The 25151-nt window shown below is 42.3% G+C and overlaps 1 protein-coding gene across 1 annotated transcript in view; it reads left to right on the forward strand.

Annotated features, from left to right (window-relative positions):
- Positions 1-14797, forward strand: part of CDC42SE2 (CDC42 small effector 2) — an 86471-nt gene extending 71674 nt beyond the window's left edge. The window contains exons 3-5 of the mRNA XM_077344479.1: positions 1935-2036; positions 11500-11616; positions 12498-14797. Of these exons, the coding sequence (XP_077200594.1) occupies positions 1935-2036; positions 11500-11598 (201 nt within the window). The 3' untranslated portion in view covers positions 11599-11616; positions 12498-14797. The remainder of the gene's footprint in view (positions 1-1934; positions 2037-11499; positions 11617-12497) is intronic.
- Positions 14798-25151: the final 10354 nt, after the last annotated feature.

The following is a 25151-nucleotide window of genomic DNA, read 5'->3' on the forward strand; positions in this document are numbered from 1 at the left end:
AAAACAATGCCTTTTGCTAGCTAACTGCATGAACAGGATTTGCTTGTGTGTGTTTTTCTAATAGAGCAATGCACTTTATTTGGGGCAAAAATGCCTTAGGGGAAGCCTGATACACACACACACACAGAATCAGGAGTAGGAGAGGATGTCTCAGGGTAGGAGGAGGAGTGAACATAGGAAAATGATACCAAAACGACAGCACAAAATGGAGGCAGAGCGAGAAAACTACTTCAGATCTATAAATTCTTCACTTGGAAACTATAAATCAAGATCTGAAAGTAACAAAAAACAAAACATGATGTAAGTAGGGGTGCAATTCAGATCTACATCTGAGGATGCAAAATTTTGTGTAAAACTTTTGGCATTACTCAAATAATTAGTGGGGATTTGATACACTGCGGAAATGGCCTGCATGCTATCTGGCATGAGGGTCTTGTCTTCCATGAATATATCTTTTTTCATCTGGATTGTCTCAAGGCATAAAGTGATCAGTACAGCTGCCTAATACTAGCCAGGGTTAGCTGCACAGCCACTGCCTTGTCTGTGATAGATCCTCCACCAATATCACCTTCTACTACTGCTGCTGTCTAATATTCCCTTCAGGAATTCCTCCACCTCCATCATCATTGGAAATGTCCTCGTCTGCTAATATGGCCATTGATTCTTGAAAGAGGAATCAGGGTGTAGTCTGCATGGGGCTACATTTCCATTTTTATTTTGGACACTTTAAATTTTCTATCTGCAACATGTACAATTGAACCGGAGTGACCCTACCTTTCCCCGTGATATCCAGAAGTGGTATAAGGCTTGATATTTGAAAAATCGCCAAAAAACATATTTCTGTTTTTTGTGAATTAACTTCTTTCTCCATGCCTCGTAGCCAAGCAGTCTTCCCTGATTGGCCAGGGCATCAGTTCAAAGACTTCCAAGTTTCCAGTTGCAAGGCTTTTCTTGAAGTGACTGCACTTCTCTCAGTAGTGATCTGCCTCTTGGAAGTATTTCCCCTTCTTCTGCTGTCTCCAATCCTCTCTCCCTACTCCCCTCATTCAAGAAAAGAAAGACTCCTGCTGCGCTTGGCTCCCCTCTCCTCTATAAGCTTCCCCAGTCAAGTGCAGAACACTTTCTGTTCCAAGGGAGGGGGGATAGAGGAAGACCCAAGTTCAGATCAATCTGAATTCAGCAGGATCCACAATGGGGAAAAAAGTAAAGAATCAGCCCTGGTGTCTCTGCTGTGACCATTCCCCTCTGAGTGACTCTGCTAGGAGTTCAGTCTCTTGATAGAGTCTAAACTCCTTTATGGTGTTGCTCTTGGCTTTGCTGACACACACAATGCCCAACCAACCATGATAAGGTGTGCATCCAAGAGGGGGTATGTCCTTTATACCCATCTTTTATTCATTCTTACATCCACGAAAGTACTTCTAAAAACTCCAGGCTCTGGACTAGAAAGAGGTCAGTTGTCCCAGCCAGAACTGAGAAATTCATTCACCAGCACTGGTATTTTTAGATTCTTGCTTATACCGATGAATCTTGCTGATGTTTTAAACAGGCATCATGTGTAGCATAGGGATTTTGTTTTGACTGGGCTCGTTGACACAGCTCCTAATAAATGAGCCTGACCACAGCCCCTCCCTTTGCTGCCAATGCATCTTCACCGGTCGCTAGGGATGCTGGGACATGTAGTCCCATTTCCCTTTTAGCATCCTTTTCCAGCATTCCGGCCCCGCAGCAGCAAAGGCTCCTTTGTTCACTCTCAGGTGCATTATACTGATGAATCTTGCTGATGTTTTAAACAGGCATTATGTGTAGCATAGGGATTATGTTTTTTTAACTGAGAAATTGAATTAAAATTAAGTTCCTTTTTAAAAAGTAAAATTAATATTTCCAGTGAGTTTTTCGGATCTCATCCATATTTCTTGTTTCTGTTCTTTCAGAAACGGCGGCGGCGAATTGATCGAAGTATGATTGGGGAACCAACGAACTTTGTGCATACAGCTCATGTAGGTTCAGGAGACCTCTTTAGTGGAATGAATTCGGTAAGTGTTCTAGTTAGAAATCCTATAGCACCTTAGACATGTATTTTATAACAGATCCAGTGGTGCTAAACTGGAGAGTCACATTCACAGTTACCATTAACCAAAATAACCATGACTATTGTACACGCTGTGCACTTTCCCACCAAAAATGCACATACAGTAAATATTAATAGTAGATCAATAACTATAGCCTTTTTAAATTCCCATATAATATCTGCATATGTAGGATTGTCTTCACCACTGTCGAACCTAGTATTCCAAACTCTGGTTTGGGAAATTTCTGGAGATTTCAGGGATGGAAGAGGTAAGACTTGGTAGAATCCAGACTCCAAAGCAGCCATTTTCTCCAGGAGAACCGAGTCTGGAGTCTGGAGTCTGAAGTTCAGTTAGAACTCCAGATCTTCAGCCCCTCCACTGGAGGTTGGCAACCCTAGCTTTCATGGCTTTTGCATGTCTATAGTGAAGAGAAGGGCTTACTTCTCCCCCTTCCCAGCATAAAGCTCAGCAGGTCGGATGATAGTGGGATTGTCAAGGCACCTGGAGGAGGACTAGCTGGCCACAGAGGAAAAAGTAAAACCATCACTGTGGCCAATTTGATTTTACCCCCCTGGATGGCTGCTGTGATGGTGGTAATAATTTTACTCTTTCTGGGTCTCTTCTTTTCAGCCACCTGGGTGCTGGAATGAGGGCACAGAGGCCACAGAGTTGTTGAAGAAAATGTATTTTACTTCCATCCCTGGCATGAAATCTGCTGTTTTTACCCACCATCAAGTCCCTCCAGCAGCAGCTATTTAAAAGTGAAAACCACCTGTCATCTTCAAGCCCTACTGCCTATTGCCCACTTTCTTGGGGCTGGGGACATGGAAAAGGTGACACATTGGGGAGCAGTGCTCAGAAGAGCCATAGCTGGCATGCCAAAGAACCACAGTTCCCAAGACAATGCACTGAAATTCATTCAGAAAATGTCTATGCTGCATCTCCAAACAACCTGTGGCTAACATAAATCACAAAACACCGTAAACATTTTTTAAAATTAATAACCTCTTAAAGATATAGGCATTAGAAAGGCATAGGACAGTTAAGAAGCTCAAAGCAGGCCATAAAAATGCTGTAAAAATCAACCCTTAATTTAAAAAAGAAATTTAGTGGACTGATGTATAAAGGAGACTGGTGTAAATGTTCCATGGGTAAAGTGCCATCCCTGGAAAAGCCCTGTCTGCATCTGCCTCGTCTCTGAAGGCCTCTGCACAGGGATCAGGCTTTGTCTAGCTGCTCACAGGAGGTAGTGCTCCTTGAGATAATAATAGCTATAAATGGAGATGTGTATCCTCCTCTGTCCCAAAGGCTTAAGACAGTGTTTACAGCTTTCTTTAAAAAAAAAAAAAAGAAATTATTCAATGACTAGGAATTAAGCCCACTGTGGGTAAAATACAGCGGGCGCTAGGTGCAGGTGGGTATGGTGGGGGGGGCTGGGCGGGTGGGCATTTGTCCGGGGGCGCCACGTGTCACTCTGGGCCCCCCACGGTCGGCAAGACTCACCGTCGGACGTCTGGGCAACGTGTGTTAGCGGGCAGCGACGGCCCGGCTGTCTGTGCTGGTGTCAGCGGCTCCGCGGTGGTCTGTGGGTGGCAGCGGCCATGTTGGGGCCGGGCGGTGAGGGTTCGGTGGGCCGCTGGCGGCAGATCAGCTCACCATCAGTCTCCTGGTCTTCGCATGCATTCAGAAGGTGAGGTGGGTAGTGTGCGGCGATGCGGCTCGTAGCGGGCGGAAACAGCTGGGTTTGTGGCGGCCGTGTGAGTGGCTGCACGGCGGTGTCCGGGTGGCGGCAGCCATTCTCGGGGTGGGCTGCGAGAGCTGGGTGCGTGGGCGGCGACGGCTCGGCTTGCGGCGGGCGTCTGAGCAGCTCCAGGGGGGTCGGCGAGTGGCGGCGGCGATTTTCGGGCCGGGTGGGGACGGCTGGGCTCGCGGCGGGTGTATGAGCAGCTCCAGGGGGTTCTCTGGGTGCCAGCGGCCATTTTGGTGCTGGCCAGCGAGGACTGGGCGGGGCGGTTGTGGCCGTTGGTTGCGGACCGCTTGAAGGGCGTCGGAGCGCGAGGGCTGGCCGCGGCGGTGGCAGTAAAGGCCGGAGAGAAGCGGTGAGCGGCAAGGTTGTAAGGAAGGCGCGGGCGGGGACAGACATTCGTGGTGGGGGTGGGAAGGGCGCGGGTGGCGGCGGCCAGGGAGGCGTAGAAGGCAGGCAAGGGCAGTCACTGGGCGGAGGGAAAATAATTTTCCCCGAGGCCAGCGGCGTGGGGCGAGCCTCCTCCCTGGCGGCCATCCGTGCAGGATGGCGGCTCGGGAGAAGTGGAGTGTGTGGTGCGGGGTCCGGGAGACGGGCCAAGTGTCCAACAGGGAGGCGTGCTTTGCGCGCCTCCCAATTGGTCACTTGGCCCTGGATTGCCACTCAGAGGAGCGAATCAGGAGCCGCTTTGCGGCTCCTGAATCGCTCCTCCGAGTTTTTATCCTGGACAGAGCCCGCCCTAACTCCTCCCCACCAGCCCTTAGCGTTTTATTTAGTCCGTGGCGCCGCCTGCGGCGCCATGGGCAGTTTAAAGATGTTGTAAATCATTGAGAAGTTTATCATAGTTGAAACTACAATAGGTTAGACAAGTGGGAGATCCACAAGGACTTGCAGGAGGATCTAATTTCCCCATCCCCACTGTTTCCTGCTTCCTTTCCCTAAGTGCTCAGCCTCTCCTTCCTGAATCCTTCCCTCACTCCTTCCCACCAGCCAACATATATTTATTGGCCCCCAGTTTTCAATGTTTCCCTCCTTTCCTCCCCTTGGAACCTTCCACAGGAAAACTGTAGCCCTGTTGTACAAATCCAGCTGCTAGATCAGGCTTAGTTGCATTTTTTCTTGTATATTCCTCCTTGGAGAGGAATGGGAAGGCGACTGTAATCCGCTTTGAGCCTCCTTCAGGTAGGGAAAAGCGGCATATAAGAACCAACTCTTCTTCTTCTTCTTCTTCTTCTTCTATATCCCTCATTACATTATTTTCTATTTTCCTTCTCTTGGCAGCCTTCATATTTTAATTTGTCCTTCCTCCTACCTTTTATGTGCCCCCCTTTAGCTATATTTATTAGTTCATTCGCATTCCACCTTTCTCCACAATGGGGATCCAAAGCAGCTTGCATGATTCTTCTCCATTTTATCTTATTTATTTTTATTTTTATCTTCATAACAGCCCTGTGAGGTAGGCTAACCTGAACATGTATGACTGGCCCCAGGTCACCCAGTGAACCTCTATCACAGTGGGGATATGAACTTGGATCTCCCAGATTCTTAGTCTGAAGGTCTGATCACTACACCACTACTAAAATCAGTAGTACCCATTATTGGGCCAGTGGTTTTATGCTGCCTGGATGGAACAGGAAGCACTTTGGAATTTGTACATCAGAGTAAGCCCTGCTAACCTTTTCCAGAATAGTTTCTTGTCCTTTTTATTATACAAAGAAACTGATATGTTTATAATATAAATGTATGTTATGTAACCCCCTTCAAGGATCGCTGCCTTGTTGTGGCAAGGGGGCTTGCGTAGCTCAGTGAAGCTATGAGCTATGCCGTGCAGGGCCACCCAAGACGGACAGGTCATAGCTGAGAGCTCTGACAAAAGGTGATCCACTGGAGAAGGCAATGGCAAACCACTCCAGTATCTTTGCCATGAAAACTCTATGGACAGTTCCAATAGGCATAACGATATGACGCCGGAAGATGAGCCCCTCAGGTCGGAAGGTGTCCAATATGCTACTGGGGATGAGCAGACGGCTAGTACGAGTAGCGCCAGAATGAATGAAGCGGCTGGGCCAAAGCCGAAAGGACGCTCAGTTGTGGAAGTAACTGGTGGCGAAAAGACAGTCCGATGCTGTAAAGATTTTTATTCCATAGGAACCTGGAACGTCAGATCCATGAATCAAGGCAAGCTGGACGTGGTTAAACAAGAAATGAGAAGACTGAACATCGACATTTTAGGAATCAGTGAACTAAAATGGATAGGAATGGGTGAATTTAATTCAGATGACCATCAGGTATACTACTGTGGACAAGAATCTCGCAGAAGAAATGGAGTAGCCTTCATAATCAATAAGAGAGTAGGAAAAGCAGTCTTGGGATACAATCCCCAAAATGACAGAACGATCTCAGTTCGAATCCAAGGCAAACCATTCAACATCACAGTGATCCAGGTCTATGCCCCAACCACTGCTGCTGAAGAGGATGAAGTTGATCAGTTCTATGAAGCCCTACAACACCTTATAGAAGCAACGCCAAAAAATGATGTGCTTATCATCATGGGGGATTGGAATGCTAAAGTAGGAAGCCAAAAAATAACCGGGATAACAGGCAAGTTTGGCCTTGGAGTACAAAATGAAGCAGGGCACAGGCTGGTAGAATTTTGTCAAGAGAATACAATGGTCATAGCAAACACTCTTTTCCAACAACCCAAGAGACGACTCTACACATGGACATCACCAGACGGTCAACACAGAAATCAGATTGACTATGTACTCTGCAGCCAAAGATGGAAAAGTTCTATACAGGCAATAAAAACAAGACCAGGAGCTGATTGTGGTTCAGATCATGAGCTTCTTGTTGCAAAATTTAGGCTTAAATTGAAGAAAGTAGGGAAAAGCACTAGGCCACTCAGGTACGAACTAAATCATATCCCCGACGAATATACAGTAGAGGTGACAAATAGATTTAAGGAATTAGATCTGATAGACAGAGTGCCTGAAGAACTATGGACGGAGGTTCGCGACATTGTACAAGAGGTAGCAACTAAAGCCATCCCAAAGAAAAAGAAATGCAAGAAATCAAAATGGCTGTCTGAGGAAGCTTTACAAATAGCTAAGGAGAGAAGGGAAGTGAAAGGCAAGGGAGAAAGAGAAAGATACACCCAATTGAATGCAGAATTCCAGAGAAAAGCTAGAAGAGATAAGAATGCCTTCTTAAATGAACAGTGCAAACAAATAGAAGAAAACAATAGAATGGGGAGGACCAGAGATCTTTTCAAGAAAATTGGAGATATGAAGAGAACGTTTCATGCAAAGATGGGTATGATAAGGGACCAAAATGGTAGGGACCTCACAGAAGCAGAAGAGATTAAGCAACGGTGGCAAAATTATACAGAACAACTATACAAGAGCGAGCTTAACATCCCTGATGACCACAGTGGGGTAGTTACTGACCTGGAGCCAGACATCCTGGAATGTGAAGTCAAATGGGCCTTAGGAAGTCTGAGCAACAATAAAGCTAGTGGTGGTGACAGCATTCCAGTTGAACTATTCAAAATCTTAAAGGACAATGCAGTAAAAGTGCTACACTCAATATGCCAGCAAATTTGGAAAACTCAGCAATGGCCACAGGATTGGAAAAGGTCAGTTTACATTCCAATCCCAAAGAAGGGCAATGCCAAAGAATGTTCAAACTACCGCACCATTGCACTCATTTCTCATGCTAGCAAAGTTATGCTCAAAATCCTACAAGCTAGGCTCCAGCAATATGTGGACCGAGAACTTCCAGAAGTACAGGCAGGATTTCGAAGACGTAGAGGAACTAGAGATCAAATTGCCAACATACGCTGGATCATGGAAAAAGCTAGGGAGTTCCAGAAGAACATCTACTTCTGCTTCATTGACTATGCTAAAGCTTTTGATTGTGTGGAACACAACAAATTGTGGCAAGTTCTTAAAGAGATGGGAATACCAGAGCATCTTATTTGTCTCTTGAGAAATTTATATGCAGGTCAAGAAGCAACAGTGAGAACTGAACATGGAATCACGGATTGGTTCAAAATTGAGAAAGGTGTTCGGCAAGGCTGTATACTGTCGCCTTGCCTATTTAACTTGTATGCGGAGCACATCATGAGAAAGGCGGGATTAGAGGAGTCACAAATTGGGATCAAGATTGCAGGGAGAAATATCAACAACCTCAGATATGCAGATGATACCACTCTAATGGCAGAAAGTGAAGAGGAACTAAAGAGCCTGTTGATGCGGGTGAAGGAGGAGAGTGCAAAAGTTGGCTTGAAACTCAACATCAAGAAAACAAAGATCATGGCAGCCGGCCCTCTCAATTCCTGGCAAATAGATGGGGAAGAAATGGAGATAGTGACAGATTTTATTTTCCTCGGCTCCAAGATCACTGCAGATGGGGACTGCAGCAAAGAAATTAAAAGACGCTTGCTTCTAGGGAGGAAAGCTATGGCAAATCTAGACAGCATCCTAAAAAGCTGAGACATCACCCTACCAACAAAAGTGCGTTTAGTCAAGGCTATGGTATTCCCAGTTGCAATGTATGGCTGCGAAAGTTGGACCATAAGGAAGGCCGAGCGTCAAAGAATTGAGGCTTTTGAACTCTGGTGCTGGAGAAGACTCTTGCGAGTCCCTTGGACTGCAAGGCGAACAAACCGGTCAGTCCTAGAGGAGATCAGCCCTGACTGCTCTTTAGAAGGCCAGATCCTGAAGATGAAACTCAAATACTTTGGCCACCTCATGAGAAGGAAGGACTCCCTGGAGAAGAGCCTAATGCTGGGAGTGATCGAGGGCAAAAGAAGAAGGGGACGACAGAGAATGAGGTGGCTGGATGGAGTCACTGAAGCAGTAGGTGCAAACTTAAAAGGACTCCAGGGAATGGTAGAGGACAGGAAGGCCTGGAGGATCATTGTCCATGGGGTCGCGATGGGTCGGACACGACTTCGCACATAACAACAATAACAATGTTATGTAACATAAATGAGGCTGTGTAAGTGCGTTTTGGCTTTGAGAAGCTAACCTTTGTGTTTTCCTGAGGTGTATATTAGTACCAGAGCATTCATTTTTAAATTGCACATTTCATAGAATGTGACATGGAATATCAGGTAATGCATATACATTATCATTATTTATTTTGTTTGTTCTTAGTATTACCATTGTCATAACAAAACAGCTTTATTCCTCAGATTTTCTGCATTTCTGTTGTGTATCTTGAAAGCTTTTCAGGCTACTTTTAATATCACGGTTGGTCTCCCTGCACTTGCTAGAGAAATGGCTGGTTTTGATTCATAGTGCCTGAGCGCCCATGAGGAATGTACTCTTGCTAGGCTTTTACGGGTAACAGTTGCAAAATCATTTCTGACTTATTTATTTCATGCTAGAGGTATTTGCAAATAAATCCAAGTGAATCGATACATTAGCATTCCACTTAACCAAATCACATGCTTAGAGAAGAAGCTGAATCAGCTGAAAGAATAATAAATCTTTGTTCCAAACTACCTAATGCCAGAATAATTTCTTCTGAATACAGTCTTCCCTATCTGCTTAGTAAAAAGGTAAAGGTATCCCCTGTGCAAGCACCGAGTCATGTCTGACCCTTTGGGTGACGCCCTTTCGCGTTTTCATGGCATACGGGGTGGTTTGCCAGTGCCTTCCCCAGTCATTACCGTTTACCCCCCAGCAAGCGAAGTGCAAAAAAGGGAGATTGCCATTTTTAAAATCCTGTTAGAAACCAAATCTGATAGACATTTTCATTGCTTTATTGGGAAATACATTTCTGAGTACAACTTCTGTTTTCATTATATACTCAACTGAGATAAAATTGGCAGAGATTGCACACCACAATTCATACTGGACAAAGGAACTGAAATTCTCAGTTGCATATTGTGTTGTATTGAGGCATGGATTAACTTGTGAGTGGGCTTTACTTTGTATCTTCAGTTGGACATGTAAGCAGTTTTCTCTCCCCTTCTTTCTTCCCACTGCCTTTTCCCAAGAGGTGACAGGGAGAGAGGACTCTGACTTTCTCCTAGCTTCCTTTCTCCTCTCTGGGAATGGACACTGCCCCTAGAATCATAGAATCATAGAGTTGGAGGGGGCCATACAGGCCATCTAGTCCAACCCCTAGCTCAACGCAGGATCAGCCCAAAGCATCCTAAAGTGTGTATCCAACCTTTGCTTGAAAACTGCCAGTGAGGGGGAGTTCACCACCTCCTTAGGCAGCCTATTCCACTGCTGAATTACTCAGACTGAAATTTTTTTTCCTGATATCTAGCCTATATCGTTGTACTTGTAGTTTAAACCCAGTACTGGGTGTCCTTTCCTCTGCAGCCAATGGGAACAGCATCCTGCCCTCCTCCAAGTGGCAACCTTTCAAATACTTAAAGAGGGCTATCAGGCTGAACATTCCCAAGAGAAAAGGAGGTTGAAAGGGGACATGATAGCCCTCTTTAAGCCCTCTTTCCTCCCTGCAGCTTCTAGCACACCCTTTCCAGCTAACTGTCTGTGATCCTGTCAGGAGTTTCTGTTTTGTGTGCAGAATGATCAGACAGGCACACTGGGTTATATCTTTGACCACAGTTTGAGATCTTTATTAAATGTAATTTCAGTGCCCTAGATTAGAGCATTAGATACAATGATAAAACTAAGAAAAGTATTAAAACATGAGGCAAAGTTGTACAACAAAGCTAGAGTCCAGTAGCACCTTTAAGACCAACAAAGATTTATTCAAGGTGTGAGCTTTTGAGTGCAAGCACTCTTCCTCAGACTAAAAGTTTTCAGTCACTGGTATTACTTTGGCATTCCTATTAATGAAATGGAGACAAGCTGGAGTTCCTGGAAAACAATGCTTGGTCAGGATGGACTTTACTCATTTCCCCCATGGCTTACATACTTCCTGTAAAGCTGGGTGGGCTTTACTTAGATCAATCATAAAACTGGATTTTGAACCCCCACATATATTGTTTTGCACATCCTAAAATATTTATGGGCCAATTCAGGATATTGTCTTGTTCCATCCCGGCAGATGTTGGAATGGTCATCTACATCCTGCCTATTTGTCTCCTCAAAAGAAAACTCATGTCCCCCTCAGCTTGAAATCTGAGGAGCTTATTGCTTTGTTCCCAGGAAAGAATGTTTTATCTGAATGTTAATCACGGTATTCTGCTTTCTTTATCATAATGGAATGAAGGTGGTTTTTTTTCTGTTTCAAAGGAAGAGTACAATGACAAGAACTTTATCCCTACCCATGCCTTAATTCAATAGTTTCAGGGGGGTGGGACTCTGCTAGCTTTCCATGTTGCTTTTTGATCAACAAAGCTAATGAATATGGTTTCCTGCAGTTTTTTAGGGCCATGAATTTGTCTATCTGTATCTTCCACATTTCCATTCCAACTTGCAGAACATGCCTAATCCCCACTGGGGCATGCATACCACCCAGAGTCAACAGGCTGAGTCAGTCTCCCCATGTCAGCAGGGCAAGCTATTACAGCGTTGTTGATTATTTTCGTTTGTGTTAATTTAGTTTATTTTTTAAGTTTGATGTCATAAGCCACTTTGGGCATATTGTATAGAAAAGAACAATGAAATATAAATGAACAAATCAGCTTAAAGAAAGCACCAGTTCATATCTGACTGTGCTCCTTGGTTTTCTATCCTACTTCTGATGGTGTAGGTGAGTTCAATTCAGAACCAAATGCAGTCCAAAGGAGGCTATGGTGGAGGCATGTCTGCAAATGTTCAAATGCAGCTTGTAGATACAAAAGCGGGATAACTCTGCGACATTTTTTCAGTGAGTATTGATAATGTTTACAGATCCTTTGGTCTACTTCCGTTCTCTCTCTCTCTCCCTGGTATTGGATATGGTTACATGCTACTCTGTACCATTTTAAACTATCTTTATTAACTAACATTTTACAACTATGATCTCAAGGCTGTGTGCTAGATTTGCAGCAGAATCCATATGCTGAATGTGTGTTCACCATTAGGATCAAAAGAGAATTTCATTAAACTGATTTCACACTGCTCTGTTAAGAGTTAGCTTTAGGCATCTGGTGCTATCCTGTCTTTGTTTGGGAATACTTGCATGTGAATTTTTAAACAGTCTTACAACTGGAAGAGTTCAGTAGCAAAAACTTTTAATGCAGAGTTTCACATAGTAGCATTAATAAGGCATTAATTTATTCAGAAAACAGGAGATTGTTTTATCATATGATGACTTCAGACATTATTTTTTCTTTCTATATTTATTTATAATTTTAGGCTGCCCTTTGCCACAAGCAGGTTTAGGGCAGTTTACAACAATGATTGAACATTTAGAACATGAAAACACAATATAAAAGTTATAATAAGTACTCCATTTCCCACCAGCTACCACTATCCAGCTGGCAATTTTGGCCATGGCAATGGTGGTATATATCCCCAAAAGAGGGGGGGGGGGAGAACGTAGCACAGGAAAAATATAGCAGAGGAGAGGAAGAAGGTACACATTGTTGTGAGCCTCCCTGGCCTCAACCAAAGGCCTGGCAGAAGAGTGCCATTTTATAGGCCCTATAGAACTTTTGAGAGTTCTGTCAGCACCTAGATCTGCCATTTTCACAAGCAGCTTTTGAAATGTAGTTCTGCACTGTTGTGGTTTTGTGACTAACTAAATTATTGTTGTGCTCTTTCCAGGTCCTTGTGAACTCCTGTACCTTGTTTCCTGTGTCCCTCTCTTTATGCCTTGGTGACTGCTTCCTGTGCTCATGACGAGAGAAGTGATGGCTCATCATCCACCCCTTGTGATTCTGCCAGTGAAACATTCCTGTTCTTCCGTGAGGATGACATTTATCAGACTGGTCTCGTCGTTGTGCCTTCCCAGTGGCATGCTTACGTCTCACTGCCACCAAAACATCTGTGGACATCGTATTGGTTGATACCCCCCACTTTTTTTTCTGTCTCTCTCAATTTTTAAAAACAATATTTCAAGCAATCTAAACATAGTTTGGTGTTGGGTTGGATTTATTTTTTACTTCCGCTGAAAGTCCTAGATTATAGCATTTTCACCTGCAAGGTTTTTTTTTTTAAAGTATTTCCTTCTCTTAAGTTAGAAGCAAGCAAGTTGCTCTTGATTCATTAAATATGACATTGTTAGTACAGGTCTTTATTTGTTTATTTGTTTTAGAAGTCTGGGACCTGCAAGCACAAGGATCATCATTTCATGCATCTATGACCGCATGCTTTGTGAATCTGCTTGATATGGTGGCCTATATGGTGCCAAATCTTTTTTTTTTTTAAGAAATGCTTGATCTTGCAGATGGATGATACTATTGCTGATTTAATAGTTTTGTGGAGGTTCCAGATCATGCCAATCTGTCTGGGAAAAAGACTTGTAACTTTTAGCTGCTTTGGAAATATATTGTCTTAGATTTTGATCTAACTGGTCTTGAAATAATAAAGGAAAGAGCTTGTGTTCATAAGGCCAATTTGTTGTAAATGTTCAGTATATTTATTTTGAAAGAGCTGACCTCAAGATTGTAAGCCAGTGTAGTAATGTACATACTAAATGTTGTGATGGCGCTTTTGTCTGGTTAGAGGCATTGTTATGTTGGCTGCTTTTTTATTTCTTTTCTTTTTTAAAAAAGAAAATGCTTAATTTTAGGTCATACCGGCATTTCCAGTAGCAGCATGTTGAACTGCCTGCAATATTATAGCTGGAATTTAGTTGACCTCTCCAAGTAGTTGGCAGTTTCCACATACTAAATATTTCGGGGCCATGTAAGTTGCTCAGAGCAGCATAGTAACCTGGCAGAGACTATGCCAGTAAAAACAACATACAGGGTGGCTTTTTGCTGTATTGGTAAATAAGCCTTTTGCTCAGGTTCCAAAGCATGTTCCTCTTTCACAAGGTGTGAAGATTGTGTTTTAATATTGCACTGTTTTTGAAATATTCTGTAAGAGGTCCTTTTCCCCTTCCTTTACCCCCCCCTTTCCCTGCTCATTACCCTTTGGTTGCAAGAACCAGAAGTCAGTTGAATGAACACTAGCTAAAGTTTTGGTTTTTTAAAAAATAAATCACACTTAGAATCCTCCTCATACAACATTTTTAACATCTTGCCTGGCAAATAACACAGCTGAGTCTAACTTTAAAAGTTTGTAACGTACCAAGCACATACATACCTAATTTCCTGACTGATTTCAACAGGAGCCTCCTTCAGGCTCCAATGAAATCACTGAGAATTGCACAGTAGCATTGCTTTGTAGGCAAAGCTTATTGGCATTTTCTGTATTCCCTTTCATTATTCTCATGAAGCAAAGGCCAGAGTGAGGGATAATCATATGCATCCCTTTTTAAAATTTCCAAAACATTATCTTGTTCTTAATTTAATAGGAAAACATCCTTACTCAAGACAAAATACTGGGTCAAAATCCATTGAGGATATCATCCCTGTGTAGATAGGTGAAATGATTAGAAACCATGGCTGAGAGTATCTGGGCAGCCTGCAATTCCACTCTTATCCATTTCTATGAGCTGATTTCAGGATAAATTTGTGGTTCATTGTGCCTGTTGACTTTCTAAAGGCAGCAAAAAAGTACTGATGCTATAATGTGACTATTATTGGAAATTAGCAGAGTAGAGGATCTCTTTTAGCTACCTGCTCTGACTGCACATGCTGATTCATGAGGCTCAGGTTACCCTGACTAATATGATCAGGATTTTATGATCAGGATTTTAAATGTGTACATTCTCAAAATGTCCTTGCATTTTAAAATAATTTTCACTTTTGCCCTCACAGACTGAAAATAAATTTTAGGGATAATTTTTTTGTCAAAAAAGTCTTCAAGCTCAGTTGCCAGAAAAGAAGCATATTTTTATAACAAACATACTTTTTTTTTGTACATTGTGTTCATTCTTAAATAATGTAAGTTCCGTGTTGTCTTGTAGACATTAAAAGGAGAGTATTGACTTTTGATTCAATAAATGTTTTATTTCAGTTGCTGGTTTACCTATTTCTTTATCATAAGCACTTCCTACTTATCAGAAATCAAGAGTGGTACATGTCTAAAGCAAGAGATGTACTGGAGCCCAAGTTTCCTTAATTATAAATAAGTAACGGTAACTGTGGTCACCTAGGAGTAAGCCAAAGTACACTTTGCACATCATCTGAAGAAGTTATGTACTCAGTCTAATAATTCAGAAGAGGTTCGGTATAATCTAGTCTCTAGAGTAGTCCCCCACAACAGAAAATTCAAAACTAGTTAATATAAACTATACTTTAAACAAGTGCACATTAAAAGGTTAAACATAATCCTTTCATTAGCATTTGTTAGTTAATGCACAGAAGGATCTGTCTTTGAATACAGTTACACTCATTCTTTGTGGATTAATCTTAAAATTATGGTACAAAAGGAAAGTTAGTATCTAACCCACCGTTTTTAAGGATGGAGAATGTTCTTGCTTGCATGCAAGTGTGGGTGTTGTTGTTTACATTTCTAGATCAGATTATAAATTTCTAAGCACACAGTGGCCTTCTATAGACTCTCAATATTGTGTGTGTCTGTGCGTATGTAAAGTGCTGTCACAACCAACAATGACAACACCATACGTTTTTCAAGACAAGAGTTTGCCATTGCCTGCCTCGCCATAGCACCCCTATAATTCCTTGGTGATCTTCCATCCAATAGACAACCCTTCCAAAAAACAAAACAAAACAAAACACCCTGTTAGAAACCTTTACAAAGCTGTAGTTCCTAAGATTGCCTGGAGAAGGGAAAGACATGTTTTGAGCCATTTTAAATCTTGCACTAGGTACATCGCCTACTCTTGTTTAAAAAGAGAGGTTCTCTTAAGGTGTTCCTATAATAGCTCTCATCTGATTTTAGTTCATACTGAATTGCATTCTTTTCATATATATATATACTGTTCCTTCCCAATGTAGAAATCATCATTTCCGTTAAATAATGGTGAAATTGCATAATTTTGGAGCTTTTACATTGTAGGAAATTTTCTATTAGTGAAGCAATGGTGCTATTTCAGTTATTTTCTGAATTTGCATCAGCTTACAATATATAAAGAAAGCCGTCTTAGACCAGCCCTTTTTTGCCTATTCTGGTAATCTGCTTCTGCTAGAGAAATCCAAAGACACTTGGTCATTTATTGCATTAAAACTGATAAGGGCCTGCATATGTCCCCTGTAAGAGACAGGCAAAGGCAAACCACTTTTGGATGACTCTTGACTTGGAAACTCTATGGGATTGCATAAGTCAGCTGTGGCACTTTCTGCCACCACCAAGTAAAACACAGTGTTGGGCCACACTGGTCAAGAGGGGGAATTAACCTGCTTCCTCCTCCTCTTCCCGTATTGTAGCCCATCTTAATTGCTCTACCCTCTTTTGGTTAAATGTCCTGATTAAGCATTTTCTATGTATTTTGTGTCTTAGGCAAAACATACAGTTTATATAAACATGATGTGCATTGTCTTTGCATTAGAAAGTAAAAGTGCTGGAAGAGATGCATAAGTTAAAAAAATGTACCCAGCAGATAACATGCCAGGTGAAATTAAGGTCTGATTAGCTTTGTCACTTGTTCCAGTGCCAAGACCTTGTTGAAATATTTAAACATACTCTCAATTCACAGAGCTTGTTCATAAACCAGCTGATAGATACTGTGCTCAGATACTGTGCCCTGGATTTCTCATGAGCATTTCAATCTATCATCTCAGCAGGCTTACATTCAAATGTTTGTCTGTAATTATAGTTTGTAAAAGTACCTAATTTGGGAGGAAAGCATTTCCTCATTCAAAGAAAAATTTGCTACAGGAATGCAATCTTGTTAAACATTTACAACCAGTCTGTAGATCTTGCTGTGCAAGGAAATCAATGCTGAACACTGAGGCTTAATGACAGTTTCAATAATAAGACATCACAAACTTTTGTAATACTAAAATAAAAAGTAGAGACAAATGTTTAGTGATGAGGTGTTTAAAACTCTTTCCATAGACTTGGGGAAACAGTGCAAACATACATCGGTTTTCAAAATACATGGCAGTAATCATTCCCTGTCCTGCAATTTTAGATTATTTTACATACTAATTCCCAGAACTGAACCCAACAACCATACACATGGAAAGATGCGTAATTGTCTTCAAATCACAAGCAGTTCTCATAATCCCATTCTTCCCGCTTTTAACCAATTTGGAACTAAATATTTATGATTACTTGAATCACATGCACAGGAAAAGTTTCTGAAAAACTGAAGAGATTGAAAGGGAACTGTTTTTCCCCCCCAGTCTGAAGCAGCAGAGCAAGGGCAAAGACAAAAATCATAGCTCCAAGAGACAAATTTGGGTCATTTTCAGATGAACAGCTCAAGTACATGGTGAAGAACTATGCACCAAGAAAGAACCAAAGAGCCAAGAGTTAGGAGTGGCTAGGAGTATAGACTTCTAATCTGACATTGTGGGTTCGATTCTGCGCTCCCCCACATGCAGCCAGCTGGGTGACCTTGGGCTCGCCACAGCACTAATAAAGCTGTTCTGACCGAGCAGTGATATCAGGGCTCTCTCAGCCTCACCCACCTCACAGGGTGTTTATTGTGAGAAGAGCAAAGGGAAGGCGACTGTAAGCCGCTTTGAGCATATAGGAACCAACTCTTCTTCTTCTATGTATGCAAACAAATGGTAGGGGGGGAGGAGTGGCGATCCTAGTCTGGGAAACCTATGCCTTCAGGGCTCTCCCAGTGCCATCAATCCCGGGAGTGGAATGTGTCAGCCTGACGTGGGAATCGGTTGAGAATGTGGCCATCTGGGTGGTGTACCAATCACCAACTACCCCACCCGATGCCCTGCCAAGTCTGCTGGAGGCGGTGAGACTGTTGATTCTGGGGAACTTCAATGTTCATGCATACTCGTTGGCCCCAGGACTTGGCCCGGACCTGGTGTTGGCCATGGTGACACTAGGGTTTTTGCAGTTTGTTGCCGGACCCACCCATCAGGCTGGCCACACTCTGGTCACACATTTTTGGTGCTGGTGTAGAGGTCGATCTGGTGGCTAACAACATTGTTCCATGGTCTAACCACCATACCTTGAAGGCTAGGCTATGGATGCTACCACCACCACCCCTATTCGAGTGACGGACGTATTTTATTCCACCCTTGGAGACTTATGGAATCTGACAGATTCCTAAATGCTCTATGGGACCCGATGCCTTCCGGTGACTCATTGGAGGCCTTGGTGGATGACTGGCATTCCCACATGTTGGCTGCCATTGACAAGATTGCTCCTAAGTGCCCTCTCCACCCTTGCCTCAAGCAGGCTCCATTGTTTACCACAGAGCTTCGGGAGAGGAAGAGGGAGCTTAGACGGCCAGAGCGAATGTGATGGAAGACTCGCGACGAAGCTGCAAAAACATCTCTTCATAAGCTTTTTGAGGGCTTATGAGATGGTGGTGAAAGCAGCAAAGTGTGACTACTTCGTGGAGGAAATTGCATCTGCAAGCTCTTGCCCAGCCTAATTATTTAGGGTAGTTCAGACTTACTGCCTTCGAGGGAGGGCGCCAATTAGAACTTGGCTGTGAGGCCTTTACGAGCTATTTTGCGGACAAGATCTTGTCGCTCTGCCACGACCTTACTGCCATGATTGATACAGACTGCAAACTAGAAGCTCTGTGGCTGTTGCGGGGGATTAGGTTTGATGGCTTCAGGTGGCTCTCTTTACCTGAAGTGGACAAATTGCTAGGGCAACCACTTGCTTTGTTGACCCTTATCCGTCTTGGTTGCTTAAAACGACTGGCAGATAGGAGTTCTCCTGAGGGATATTATCAATCTCTGCCTTTCATCAAGAGAATTCCCTCAGCCACTCCCTCAGGAGGCAGTGGTTTGCCCTTTGGACCCTACCAGTTATCACCTAGTTTTGCATCTTGCGTTTCTGGGCAAGGTGGTTGAGAGGGCCACTGTGGACCGGCTCCTAGCATTTTTGGAAGTAACTTGACCCATTCTGGCTTCTACCCTGGCCATGGGGTAGAGACCATGCTGGTCACTGGACCTAGGTGGGTTGGCTATTCTTGTATTATTAGATTTGTCAGCCACATTTGATGTGGTCGACCACGAGTTATTGGTCCACCACCTTGCTGACACTGGTATTTTAGACTGGCCCAATGGTTCCCTATGCAGGGAATGAGTTTGGTTGTTAAATATTACTGCCATCTGTAATATTGTAGAGTTTTATAGTTATATTTTAATGGGGTATTGTTTTATACTGTTGACATTATTATTTTATGGATTGGATCTGTATTTTACATACCTGTAAAGCCAGTTCAATGAGCCTCTTGTGGTGCAGGGTGATAAGGCAGTCGACATGCTGTCTGAAGCTCTGTCCATGAGGTTGGGAGTTCGATCCCAGCAGCCAACTCAGGGTTGACTCAGCCTTCCATCCTTCCGAGGTCAGTAAAATGAGTACCCAGCTTGCTGCTGGGGAGTAAACGGTAATGACTGGGGAAGGGAATGGCAAACCAACCCCATATTGAGTCTTCCATGAGAACGCTGGAGGGCGTCACCCCAGGGGCAGACATGACTCAGTGCTTGCACAGGGGATACCTTTACCTTTAAAGCCAGTTCACTGAGAGTGACGGTTAATATAAATCCATCCAAATAGTAAACAAATTGAGGCAAAAAAGACCTAAATCTATGAACTGACCAAAGTAAGTGCATTTTTATATATTACAGGCAGGAACAAAAATGTGGGTGGGAAGCTCTTGCCTGTATATGTAAATCTGTGCATTCCTCCTCACATATAAGCACCATGATCATATGAGTTCTCAGATATAAGGAAAATCCAGTACAAAACTTCTGAAGGTGGAATAAGCAATCATTTCTACTATGAGATATCATCAGCAATCAGACTTTGAGCCAACATTATTCACTAACTATTAAATCCACTAATGCTTCACAAGCCACAAGAAAATGCCTCTGTATTTTCTGAGAATGAGTTCACATTGTGCCTCTGGCATAATTTGGAGTTCCTCATCCATGGGGTGCTTCTTTTTTTATAAACATATAAACATAAAGTCCAAGAAAGCTGGATTGTCATTGACCTTAGAGTGAAAATATTCATGTTGGTGTATAATGCTATTTAAAAGAAGTGTACTGCACATATTTTATTTTTTGCATCTAACAATAGTGCCAGTTATGTAAGTGACAATTCAATGACGATGACAAGCAAAAGGAAGTAATTTGTCAAATTACTGGTTAGATCATTTAGTAGAAAGAACGTATATCTTAATACAATAAAATGGATCGTGTGCTGTTCTTCACAGTTCCAGCTTCTGATAAGAACAATCTCAGTAGCAGGCAAATGGTTGTCATTACTTCCACTAAAATCATGTGAGCATCGTCTGCCTAGCTGGGCTCATAGCAACCATCTGTGGCTGATTGCAGACTTCTGGCCTACTTTTCATGAAGCCTGGCCTACTTCTGACAATATTTATTTCTATCTGGTACCATCAGAGAGCAAGAGTTTAGTTTGACTGTAGCCTGGAGGTGCTGTGGTAGATATAAGACTGTTATATGAAGAGCTGATGAAAAATCCAGGACAATCTCCAGTCCAGTCACTTTCTTTCTTATAGGCTTCCCTAGGACATATTTCATGTTTTTCCGTCAAATGATGCACAAATAAAAGCAACAAAATAATATTAATAAAACCACAAAAACACAAGTTAAAAAATGCAGGCAAAAGCAAAATAAACTTAAATGCTTTCAGAGGTCTTTTGAGTATTTCCTCCCCAGAAGGCATATAAAGAAAGACAAACTCCCTTTCTGGAGAAGACAATCCCATAGTCTTGGGGTAACATCCAAGAACCCTGCAAGGCCCAGCCAAATGAGCATCTAGCGTAAAGTTCCTGCAACCATTCCTGCTCCCTGATGATCTTAGGCCCTTCATCCCATCATTCCATTCCCAGTCCCTGCTTCCTATTGCTACTTTCCCTTCTGTCCCTTTCCTTTCCTGCCACAGCCTTGCTACCATCTCCCGTGCTGCTTTGCTCAGCCACCCATGTTGCCTCCTCTCTGTTCTACTGCCTCACTTGTCTGCCTCTGTGCCTGGCTCACTAATAGCTGCTGCTGCCTTGTTCACCGACTTGGCAGCACCACCAGCACCACCTCCCCCTGTTTGATGGTGTTGCTAGACAACCTTCAAAGTCTCACAGGCCGAGATCTCATAAGATCTCACATTCCCCAAAAATGTTTGAATGTGGGTGACTTTTTAATGTCCCCTCCCAGGTCTGTGAAAGGTCCATTTTCTCTTTACATGGCCCTTTTGTGTTGATATTCTCATCTGCAGTTTGGCTCCCTTGTTCAAAATTAGATACAATGATAAAATCATTAGTGCTAAACCAAAACACAACCTTCAGCAAATTAAAAACAACAGATTTGATTAAGCTACTTAAACACCATTAAAAAATAGATAACTAACCCAACTCTTGTATATGATTTAAAAGGGTTACCAGGGAAATGGATAAAGGTACCAATGAGGTGACAGCATGAAGAAGACCATATCACTACTAGCAACCCAAATGATATTCAAAAGCCCAAGCCGGGGGGGGGTTAACATTTTGGGAGGCTGCTATGGGAGCAAGTACTTCTTAAAATATCCCAGTCATGGACTGTTTCCTAAACCAGCACTTTCAGATTGTTATAAAATGTGAACTACCATCCAGCAAAGCCATTATGCTGAGATACTTGAGTAGCACTGACTTGTAACTATGGACCAGTAGAAGCTACATAGCTCACTCTTCAATCATGGCGTGGGGGGGGGGCAACTTGCTACTGGGCTCTAAATGTTATTATATATCCCACAATATATCTCCCAAAATATATTTCCTGGAGAGCTTTAAGGGAAGGTGTATGTTTCACATGAATGTCAAGAGCAATCCATTTGACATTTTTCTAACTCTAGTCAAGAGCACTTTCCACTGACATTTCTGTGGCCTACCTTTAAGATCAATGTTTTCTACGGCATAAGTTCTTGTGAATCAAAACTCACTTTGTCTGATAGTATCATACTTGCTGCTTAAATTTATTTAGTTAGTATATTTTTATCCTACTTTTCTCCTCAGTGGGAAGTCAAAGCGGTTTACAATACAAATTTCAGTAAAATATAAGAAACAAAAAAACTAACAGGTACCCAAAGAGAAACCCAATAACCTTTAAGAACTGCGACAAACTGGTAAAAAGGTATTTAGAGAACTCAACGAGCCCCCTTGACCTTTAATAGAACCAAAATTATTTGTATTCTAGCGTTGTTTAAAATAGTATGTAAGGTGAGGCATGTGGTTCATTAGTGTCTTACAGATAAGTGTGTAGATACCTTTTAAAAGCCCTTTGCAGGGTTCAAAAAATGAAAGTCCTGCAAAATATCCTCTTTATATATACCTGTACCATTTCTATAATTGTGGCTTCATTTTTTTTCATCCAATGCAATCACAATGACTACTATGGTCTGCTTCCCTAGTATTTGGTTTTGCCTCACAATCCCCACATATAGGATGGGGGAGAGAATCCTCTGAACCAATTCTAAGAGAATGGTAAAAGCCAATTTTCAAAGTGGACATTAGGAGCCAATTTGACTTGCTTTTTATTCTTACAGCAAGAACAGAGTTATGGAATAAATAGGTTTGAGGTCTATGGCTTGTTAAACATATTTAATCCTATTTTAAGCCATAGATGTCAATACATCTCTGGAAGAACATGATTTTTCTCTGTGTCATGGACAGTTCTTTCATTTTTACTACTGGTTATGCTGCTAACTGTTCCAACAACCATCTGTGGTAGCAGTATACACACACGCACACAGCATCTGTTCCAACTTGAACTATGTTAGCACCAGTGGGATTGGATGGCCCCTGAATGACAATTTGACAAGTTGTGGCTTTGCCTAGATGTTACCTATAAAGGTACATTGTTGTTTTAAGGATTTACAAGAAATAGTTCTTACAAACATACCCTAGTTTCACCTCACCTGCTTTCTTCACTGCCAAATCATTTGTGTCCCTTCACTTGTTCCCCATCTTTTTAAAGCAATCTTTGCTTGTGGCCAGCACTATACCCTACAGTAGCGATCCCCAACCTGTGGGCTGCGGACCACATGTGGTCCGTCAACTAATTGGAGGTGGGCCGCGAAGTACGCCTTCTCTCCCCCCCCCCTGCCCTTTACAACACACTTCAGTTGTCATTGTCTCCCATTATTCCCAGATGGGACTATCTCGTTGCAGAGAAACAAGCTCAGGGTGCCCATTGATTTGTCATTGTCATGAATTAAAATGTCCATGAAAATAAAATGTTCCTTATGTTCATTGTTGTGGCGTGTCTGTATCTTATTTTGAAGGGATGTTTAAACATTACCATAGCGATCAGAGAGCGTTAGGGCAGTAGTTGAGAGTAGAGGAGTAAACTACTCCCCCACCGGGCCTCAGTAAAATTGTCAAGCATTGAGTGGTCCCCAGTGATAAAAAGGTTGGGGACCACTGCCCTACAGCATTGAATTCCTGGATACTTGGTGGGGCGGGGGGAGTGCCTTTGGAAAGGCATTATAATATTAGCTGCTAAAGTTTCAGTCCCTTCCTTCACAGTGTCCATTCCCCAGTTTTATCACACATGGACAACTTTGCAACACTTATTTTATTTTTTGGTGCCACAGCTATTCCTCCTGATGAGCCAAATTATTTGTCCCTGGACGTGTGAATTGTTTTTTTTTGGGGGGGGGGGAGGGTTTGCTTGTTTTGTTGCATCTCTGTTATGAGAGCAAATGTGGGAGGGGAGAGTTCTCTCAGGAGTTCATTGCTGCTGTGTTTCCCACCTGAGGCTACTCTAATCCTTTTATGCTGAATGACATTGGTATCATATTCACAAGGGGTTATACAAAAGGAGCAGTGGGAACTAATGAATTTAAAAATCCAAGTTCCTTTTTCATGCAAATATGCTTAGCAATAAAGAATGTGAAGACAGGAATGTAATATAACCATCAAACCCTGCATATACATTTTCAATTACAGATTTAGCTGTTCTCCAACAATTCAAGGACAAATCTTTCTATGCTCTTGAATGAATTGTCTTTCTAATACCTTTGTGGTGCATTCACGTTGGGTTTGGTTCATCTTCAAGTTACTCAAATATACATCAAGGCTGAAAGATAAAATTATTTATTGAAACACTAAAAACTGATATAAATAATGTTAATACTATAATTCTCCAAACAGGAGGAGAAATTATAATATATATAAAACAGACAAGTGCTAGTTTTGCTAATTCTAATTCTAATATACCAGGTGTTTTTTAAGTAAAAAGAGAGGCCATAACAATTATGCAGATTTATGCTTAGTCCAATTAAAGTTCATTTCCTGAAGGATTACTACTGTATTGGCTTCAGTGGTACATTATTAATTGTACAGTAAAATAACCTTAAAGGTAATTAAGCTTAGCTTTGGATCATATCTCCTTTGAGAACTGCAGGAGCAGAACAGGTATGATCAGAAATGAATTTTACCTGTTTAATTGGCAAACTTAGGGAGCGTTAGATGTCTGCCAGAGCAGATTCAAACAATGGAAGGTAATATATTATATGAAAGCAATCATATTGGCCTAGAGGGCAAACGTTACAGGCTCAACATTGAGCATCCAGTTATACGTGCTATACAGCATAATTCCTGGGATCTTAACTAAGGTTTATAATTATGGGTTAGGATATTTCTGGAGATTTGGGGACAATGCCATGGGAAGATGGTGTCTGGGGAGAGAGCTCAGCGGAGATGTGATGTCATACAGTCTATCCCCTGAAGTTGCCATTTCCTTCAAGGGAACTAATCTCTGGAATCTGGAAGCCAGCTGTAATTCTAGGGAAACTCCAAGCCCTACCTGGAGGTTGGTAACCCTGCTCTTAACAGAGTCAGCAACATCAGCTGGACACCATAAAATATGAGAAGTCCTTCATGGTTTCAGCCTCTTCAACCAGTGTGATCTTCGTCTTGTCAAGATCCAGTTTCCACATTCTTTTTTAGCTACCCAAATAAAGTGCATCACACAATAGCTCTGCCAAGAAAATAGTTCCATATGATTAAAAAAAGACCAACACATACACTGAAGCAAAGGCAAGCAAATAGAAGCAAGGGCAATCAAAATAGACCATCTGACAAAAAATGTTTCTTCCATCTGCTTCACTGGATTTCACCAAAGACATTTTCAGTTCTGCTCTTTAGTCAACCTGCCTTTCAGTGTGCTTGTGTTGTTACCTTTTAGAGATAGTAGTAATAGTGACTTTTTTTTTATTTTTATAAATCCTTTAACTTGGAAGTTAGGATGA

The sequence above is a fragment of the Paroedura picta genome, chromosome 7 (assembly GCF_049243985.1).
Source record: "Paroedura picta isolate Pp20150507F chromosome 7, Ppicta_v3.0, whole genome shotgun sequence".
Taxonomy (NCBI): domain Eukaryota; kingdom Metazoa; phylum Chordata; class Lepidosauria; order Squamata; family Gekkonidae; genus Paroedura; species Paroedura picta.